This window comes from Equus asinus, chromosome 23, assembly GCF_041296235.1.
Source record: "Equus asinus isolate D_3611 breed Donkey chromosome 23, EquAss-T2T_v2, whole genome shotgun sequence".
In the NCBI taxonomy this organism is placed as follows: Eukaryota; Metazoa; Chordata; class Mammalia; order Perissodactyla; family Equidae; genus Equus; species Equus asinus.
In genome coordinates this window covers 33,899,753-33,908,348 of record NC_091812.1, presented here as the reverse complement: position 1 = coordinate 33,908,348, position 8,596 = coordinate 33,899,753, and the positions used below count along the sequence as shown (strand labels likewise).

Genomic DNA, 8,596 nt, shown 5'->3' with positions numbered 1-8,596 from the left:
ACCTGGCAAACTCCTACAGCACCTTCAAAACCTGCGGAGGCATCGCCTCCTCCCAGAAGAGTTCCCTGACACTTCCCCTCCAGCACCAGCTGTGTACTTTGTACATAATGACCGCCTCTATTGCACATGCTAACTGCTTCAGGGGCAGAATCTCTAATCTTAAGAACCGAGCCGAGCTGTGCTTATTTTACAGATGAATAAATAGTTGCTCAGAGTGATTGATTAACTTGCACAGGGTCACACAGTGAGAATATAATCAAGAGAATAGAACAGCAGAACTATCATTCAAATCCCTGTCTGTGACACTTCTTCAAATTATAACCCACCATGACTGGAAAGGTGAGGAAAACTTGGTCCCTACCCATCAGAAACTATCTACTGGAGGGGAAAGAGAGCCGGAATGTAGTTAGGCTGCTGGTGAGACTGCCAGAAGGAGCAGGAAGTGGGGTGGGGTTTGGGGAAGGGGGTCCCGGGCAGTGACAAGGCTGTGTTTCCCTCCCACCATGGGAGTGAAACCTCCAGCAGTGGCTTCTCCCAGCCCAGCAGCAGGGATGCGGAACAGCAGTTATCTCTGCTCCTCTGCTCAGCTCTCACAGACTCTGGACGTGGCCCGAGGCTGAGGTCAGGGCCGTCCCCGGGCTACTCCCAGGCCTGGCCAAAAGGAAGACGAGACTCCCACCCCGACCCCGCCCCAGCCTGTCAGCAGCTGGGATTATTAAAGGAGCATTGGGCTGAAGCCAGGGAGCGAGGTCCTAGCTGACTACTCACTGTGTGGCTCCCGGCACGTCCTACCCCTTTTTAGGACTTTAGTTTCCTTCTCTGGAAGACAAGGGGCCTGGGATGTTGGCTAAGATCCCTCATTCCCTCAGTCGCCATCTGGGATTCCATGTGGTTGTCTGGATTTGGCAGTTCTCATTTTATTTCACAAGGGGGCGCCAAATCCTAGCTTCTGCCAAATTGGCCCCTGATTAAAAAGGGGTGGTTTAGCGAAGGGAGCTCACAGGAGGTGCTGAGCGTGAACTGAACGCGATGAAGTGTGTGGGTTTGTGTGGAAACAATGAGGGTGTGTGTGTGTGTGTGTGTGTGTTTGCAGCACCAGAGTTCTTACAACCACCTACATCTACCACCATCACCCTCTGCTGAGTTCATTTCCAACCACTTGCTGCCTCCCTATGTCTGCTCCAGCCACATTGGCCTCCTAGCGCTGCCTCACAGTGCTCCTGCAAGAAGTGGCCTCAGGGCCTTTGTGTGTGCTGTCCTTTCAGCTTGGAACACTCGTCCCCTAGACATCCACAGGGCCCTCTCTTACTTCCTCGCCTTGAGGCCTTTTCTAGCCAACCCATGTGAAAAACTACCTCCAAACTCATTCCATGCTTTATTTTATTTTTAAGATTGTGGTAAAATATACCTAACATAAAATTTACCATTTTAACCATTTTGAAGGGTAAAGTTCTGTGGCATTAAGTACATTCACGCTGTTGTACAACCATAACCACCATCCATCTCTGGAACTTTTCCCATCTTCCCGGGATGAAATTCTATAGCCATTGAACAACTCCCCATTCGCCCCTCCCCCAGCCCCTAGCAACCACCATTCTTTCTGTCTATAAATTCGACTACTCTAGATGTCTCACAAAAGTGGAGCCATACAGTGCCTGTCCTTTTGTGACCGGCTTATTTCACTTAGCGTAATGCCTTCAAGCTTCCTCCATGTTATACCATGTGTCAGAATTTGCTTCCTTTTAAAGGCTGTTTAATATTCCTTCTTATATGTATATATACCACATTTTGTTTATTCGTTCATCCCTTGATAGACACTTGAGTTGCTTCCACTCTAACTATTGTGTATAAAGCTGCCATGAACACGAGTGCACAGATATCTGTTTGAGTCCCTGCTTTCAATTCTCCTTCCATGCATTATTTTTTTGCATAGCACTTATCACCATCCAAGTCCCTTCCATCTGCCCCCAACTAGAGATGCAAATAATTTCTGCTCGGTAGAAAAGATAACCCCAAAGGTTATAGTTGCAGTTTCTTAAAGGACGTTAGCCTATTATATCGAACCCAGCATTTTTATTCTAACATTCCTTTTTAAATGTCTGTAACTACTTAGTTTCTCCACATGCTCTCTGGACCAGCTATACCATCTTGTTTGGGCATTAATGAGTTAATCGATCTTTGATATGTGTTCATTCTATATACATATATATATATATATATGAGTCATATTTTTAACTTTAAAAAAATGATGCGTTGACATTCTAGAAACTCTTACCAGGAGGTAAAATCTGCATTTGTGGGGTGAAATTAAGTGCATCAGTAGTTTATAATGCGCTGCAAGCCAAGCTGGGGCTTCAAGTGTTCCAGGGCTGCTGCCCTCAGTGGAGACACCAACAGCACATATACTCATATGGTCAAGGACCTTCCTGAGTTGTAGCCTCTAAGTGTGCTGTCCAGGGGGTCGGCAAAGTCCCAGGGGGCTTATGAGGACCAGTACCTGCGGGACCCAGGAAAGACGGCATGCTCGCTTTATTACGGCAATGGCCAATAACTACTGAGCACTTTCCAGGAGCCGTGCACATCCTAAAAGCTTCAGATGCGTTCGCTGCTCCTCACGTAGTCCCCAGGAGATAGATACTGTTTGGCAGATGAGGGAATAAGCTCAGAGGGACTAAGTAACTCTGAAGATCATGGTGTAAGAGGAAATGAGAGAGGAAAGACTAAAATGAAGGTTCATGAGTGGTTCTAGAATGAATGGTTCTGTGTGCGTTGGGAGGGTTGAGCAGGTTTTTTTCTCTAGTTCTGCAATTTAAGCAGAGATCACAGCTGAGAGGGGAGAGCACAAGGTACTCTGTGGTAGGGGTGGTCTCCCCCATGCGGGCAGACACCACCCACAGGGGACAGTCTCTCCCACAGGGGACTGCTCACCTCCATGGGGCTTGCTGGGTGGTGCCAGAGAACACGCTCCACCACCGCTGTGGCTCCCACTTCACCCTGGTGATAGAAGCGGACCACAGAGGGGTGTCGCCATTTGGGGGAGAGCAGAATTCAGGAAAGGAGCTATTTATCCCTGTGAGTAAGGAAAGAGAAGTATTTCTCTTACCCCAAGCTAAGGGAGGGGAGCCCCAAGAGACTCCCCTTTGAAGAATGGGTGCCCGAGCCTTCCCCCAACACTGAGTGAGGCACTGGTGACCTTCTTTTCTAGATGTGGCTCCGTGGTGGCGGAGATAGTGGCTCATGGCATGGCCAAGGGAGAGAGGGTCAGGGGACCCCGCCTTTCCCTCTGACGGGTGAGGAGGTTGGATGCCACATGAGCTGGCTGGCTGGTGAGGCTGTGGGCTGCAGACTTGCTGGGGACACAACTCAGGTTGAAAGTGTGTATTGTTTAGAGAGCTGTGGCCTGAGGGGTCAGCTGGAGGATGAGGCTTGAGGGACCCCCAATGCCAGGGTCTGCTCACCATTTGTCTACATGGAGCCCCTCATCAATGAACTAGATCAGAAGGACCCAGACGAGGAGAGGCCATGACGTTTCCGAAAGCAACCCCTAATGCCAGAACATCTAAGTCCATAAAGCGCTTACAACGGTGCCTGGGGCACAGAAGGTGCCACAAAGACCCGCTGTGAGTCATTCTCCGCGCTGTGGCTCCTCCCTATGTCAGTGAGAAGTGTCATCTCGCCACTGTACTCAACAGCAGACATCTCTCTCTGGGTGGTGAGATCTGCCTTCTGTGAGAGGAGACAGAGGTGGGGAGGGGTCCTCGGGGGCCAGGCCACAGGAGGCTGCCCCAGGACTCTTGGGACAAGGTACAAGCTCTGCCTCCCAGGGCTTTTGGCCTCCCCAACTCAGGACCCTCAGGGCCTGTGACAGCACATCGCAGGGAGGATGGAGCAGTGGTGTCTGCAGAGAAAAAGCATTCAGGACACTTTGCTTTAGAAACACGGCTGGATACTCCGTGTTGGGGAGCTGGGTGTCCCCAGTACGCTCCTGGCAGCAGGAAGGTCATGCTCTGCGAGCTTCAAAAACTGGAATTGCAAAGGGGCACCAGAAGAACCTTCCAGAAACTCCTCAGGAAAATTCAGGTGGGCGTCCCCAGGGCATAGTTTTTCTTCCACTATCCATTTAACCAAGGCCACTGCCCCTCATTGGAGATTTCTTTGGGGAGGCGATTAACTTGTCTCCTTTCCCTCATCCAGAAGTCCAGAGAGTTCCTTTCTTCCATTCAGTGCTCCAAGGAGGCTGACAAGATTGTGGACTATCCGCTGTACCAGGCTACATAGCCTAACACATTTAAAACTGAGTCGGTTTCACAGAAGATGCCTATTTATTTTTATTGAGGTAATATTGGTTTAATTATGTAACTTTCAGGAGTACATCATTATATTTCAATTTCTGGGTAGACCACATCATGTTCACCACCCAAAGACTCATCACCATCCATCACGGTACAAGTGTGCCGGTCACATTTTATGCCCTCCTCCCTCCCCCCTTCCGCTCTGGTAACCACTCATCTCTGTATCCATGTGTTTGTTTGTTGTTGTTTATATCTTCCACTTATGAGTGAAATCATATGGTATTTTACTTTCTCCGACCTATTTCGCTTAGCATAGTACCCTCAGGGTCCATCCATATTTGTCGCAAATGCCTATTTAGAAGACACCTGGAGTCCGGGCAGCCAGCAGGCCCCACAGGATGGGCAGAATGTGGCCTGCTGGGAAAAAGACAAAATCTTTCCACTCCCCTGGGTCCATCCCGCCCCCGAAACAGTAAGACACTCAGCCGGGGCCAAGAGGTGAAGTTCTCGTTTATTGTTGCGGCAACTCTTACAGACATTAGCGTTCCGTTAAATAAAGGAAGGTAACACATTAAATACATCACAACCCTCAAAACAGTAGGAGGAGGGGAGGGCGGGCCGGGCCCGGTGACCAGACTGTCAGAGGGAGTACATTCAGTGGGTGTGCGGCGTCGACATTCCAGGCTCACGTGTATATAGATTTTATTTATATATTTATTTATATTTATATATAGAGATCGAGTTTTGTGTATACAAAGAACCATATTGTTACAAATACAATACTATACTTCTCCCAACGCTTTACAATAAGCTCTATTTCACCCTCTTTACAGAACAATAGTACAAGTCAAACTCTAGGGGCTGTGCTGGATATGTACAAGAGATTTCCTTCCCACACAGTCCTCACACACTGCCTTGATGGAAAGGGACGGAGAAGCGCGGTCGTGTGCTCAAGTCGGCTCAAACCAGGGAAGGAGCAGACAGACGTGAAACTCAAACCAAGAAGGGGCCTTGGAAGTGGGAGAGTAAACACATCTAAGAGGAGGTGGCCCGTGGTTGTAAACATCGGTAACAGCCACACCACTGGGTCAAGGGACCCAAGAAGGACTCATGGGTGGGTTTCATCAGCGTGCAGACAGGGGTGCTGGGTGCGAACGGGGGCCACGGGGGTGGCGGGAGTGATGGGGGAGGTAGTAGGTTACTCTGGGACTCTCTGAGGCCGGTGTGGATGGGCTCTAGGCCCCCGGGAGCCTGCTCTGGTGAGGGGAGTGGGCTCCAGGCATTGGTCTCTGGAGGCTTCTTCCTTTTGTGATCCCAAGGCTGACGGTGGCTCCCTGAAATGGTTGCATTTGAGAAGGCAGAGGCGGGGTGGATTCTGGTGCATCCTGGCTGGACTAGGAGGGGTAGACGAATCTAGGAATCTGTCCCCAAAGCTGAGTCACCAGCATGTCCTAGACGAGCAGCAAGAGTGGCTTTTTGCCCTGGGGCCATATTTGGAGAGGCTGCTCTGTACATAGTCTTCCCTATTATATGGGGTATTCAGATATTTACATATATAGCTATACATATTGGGAGGTCAGAAGGGAAACTGACCATGACTTCCCATGGGACATTCAAAAATGAAGTTAACATTTAACATTCCGCCTCCTTGGTTAACCAAAGTTAACAACCTCCATCCAGTGGGAGCAAGGAAATGAATACACTTCAGCCGGGGGAACCTGTACTGAGCTCCAGAAACATTCACTAACTGGGTGTGAGAAGCCACCTTTATTAACATGAAGGTATACGATGGATAAATAATCTTAAACTAAAATATGTTAGTCCTCTAGGAGAGCTTACCAAGTTGGCTTTTTCAGCACCTGTCAAACTTTCCAAGATTTTCATGCAATAGCAATAGAAAGTATGTTCTCTCTCCCCTCTCCTTTGGGTGAAGAAACGTAATTGTAATTATTTGGGAGGCCGCACAGGGATGTGCTGGCGGAGTTCCCGTCTGCTGGCCAATCATGGAAGGGCCTCGGAACAGGCGCTTGGGTGGGCGCATGAGCCCTCTGATGATTTCCCAAGGCTCCTGATGCCTGAAATACCAGCAACAACGCTGCATTCCTGTTCTAGCCACTCTCTCTTTTTGGCAGAGGAAAGATGAACTTAGGACTCTTTAGTATTTAATTATAAGACACTCGAAAGTTTGGCTGCATTGGGAAAGGTAAACTGAGAACCTGCCGCCATGGTTCCTGGCTCCTCACATTTGCAGTGGGTTGACCTTGGGGGTTGGTCTCCCAGCAGCATTCGGCTAAGCATCCTCAAAAGATGCCCAGGGGTCTTGGACTGCCCACCCCGGCGAGCCTGGAGAAGGGGCAGCCCCTTCCAGAGAGGAATTCAGGCAGCAGCAGCCCATCTTCATCATGGCTTGTTGTACCACAAACCAAGAGTTCAGCCACTGACGCCTCTGAAACCTTTGGCTTTCCCTACTCTAAGCAGAAAACTCAGAGATCCCAGGAGAACCGACCGCACGGCCCTGTGGTGGAAGGCTCTTGTTCCTAATCTTTCCATATTCACTTTTCTCCCTCCCCGAAATCCCTCCATTCAACCTACACAGACAGACTATCCAACATGTGCTCACCGACTTCCTATTTCCACAGAGACAACAGAAATATCCCAGATGCAGAGAACAGGGACTATATTCATATTACAAAATATATTAGTTTCTCTCCCCCTGTCCCTGCTGAGGTCACAAATGAAACAAAACAGAAACCAAACCAAGCCACAGCCCACCAACATGAAAACAAAATGCTCTTTGGACCAAGAATAAGTGAAACTGGCTCAGAATAATAATATTAATAAAAACACCTGCACTGAACCGAGACGGAACCCATCGATACGAGGCACCTGATGGAAACACAATGTTCCAGCCAAAGGAAAACTCTCTCAGACCCATGAGGCAGCAAGATGTCGCTTCTGGAACACACTTTGGGATTCTTAAGCATAGCTTGAGGTTATTATTGTCCCCTTCGTTTTGTGGTGTGTGGACTGTTCCGGCCTCTCAAATGTCACATGCTGCCTAGTGGCCCTGAGCAGAGAAGAAAGTTGGTCCTGCCTCAGGCCAGGAAGTCTAACACGATTATGCATGGATCCTCGTCTTCAAGGGGAGCGGTCCATCCTCCCCAGACTCCCAGTGTGTGTGTGTGTGCGCGCGTGTGTGTGTGTATGTGTGCAGGGTATGAGTGCGAGGGGAGTCCACTAAGAACATTTTGAGCCAAGGTGGTGCTGGCAGGGCCAGGCCTCAGCCACAGAGGGGGCATCTCTCTCAGGACACAGTTGCCCAGCCCCCGAGAGCCTCACCAGTCAGGGGAAGGGGCCCCGCAGAGAACTGATGTGGGTTTTCCAGGGGCTCGGCATGCCCCATGGGTGCTGGGGAGGAGGGGAGGGTGTGACCGTGTATGTACCTGTGTGTGACATAGAGGGATGCAGAGAGCACCCACTGGTATTTAAATAACCATTGGTAACCTTGGGACAACCTGGGGATGCTGCGGATGCCCCAGGAACCGCCGAGCTCCCTGCAACACGATGATATCCCTGTCCGAGGCAGTCCCCCTTCTGTCCTTGAGTGAGAAGGCTCCTACCAGAAAACACAATTATGTTGAAACTAAAACTCGCTATGGAAGAGGCATAAGGTTGGCTCAGAAATTCTGGTGGAAATAATGTATGGTGCCCCAAGTACATGGTGGGCAGGGCATATCCTTAAAGACAGGGGCTGGTTCTCCCGTCACTACCATATTCCCGTAAACTGACTCGAGGACAGCAAAGATCAGCGATTGGATTGTAGGCACTGCTCAATCAGCTTCTTCGCTGCCCCTAGGAGCTCCTTCTAAGAGGTGTGCACCTCTTAAGAAGAGAGGCTTCCCCCTTGGGCACTGACAGCCTTCCTTAGGACCCCGAAGGGCCCCGTAGGATGGTCCAGGGCAGACACCAGGTGGCTACTGGCTGCTCTCCATCCTCAAGGGAGGGCATACAGAACTTCCCTGGTGTAAAAAAAGAAAACAACGCAAACTGGAGAGAGACAGAGAGCCAAGAGATCTCTGTGGACTTTTTCCTTCCTGCGTAAAACCGAATGCTGGGCGTGAGAGGGAAATGTCTCAGCGGGCACACAGATGCAGCACGAGAAACACAACCACGAGTGAGGAGAGTCCTCCATGCATGCTGCCCGGCAGGCGGGCCTCAGATGTAGACGGGCTGCTCCTGGGCCGTGAGCAGTCTGTACATGGCGGCCGGCATCGTCTTCATGTGGATCTGAGGGCAGAGGCGCA

General features: G+C 50.1%; 1 protein-coding gene across 4 annotated transcripts in view; it reads right to left on the bottom strand.

The window, feature by feature from the left end:
• Positions 1-4,992: 4,992 nt before the first annotated feature.
• APBA1 (amyloid beta precursor protein binding family A member 1) overlaps positions 4,993-8,596 on the bottom strand; it is a 215,195-nt gene continuing 211,591 nt past the window's right edge. For all 4 annotated transcript variants that reach the window (XM_070495556.1, XM_070495554.1, XM_070495558.1 and 1 more), the window contains one exon: positions 4,993-8,579. In XM_070495556.1, coding sequence (XP_070351657.1) covers positions 8,508-8,579 — 72 coding nt within the window. In that variant the 3' untranslated portion in view covers positions 4,993-8,507. The remainder of the gene's footprint in view (positions 8,580-8,596) is intronic.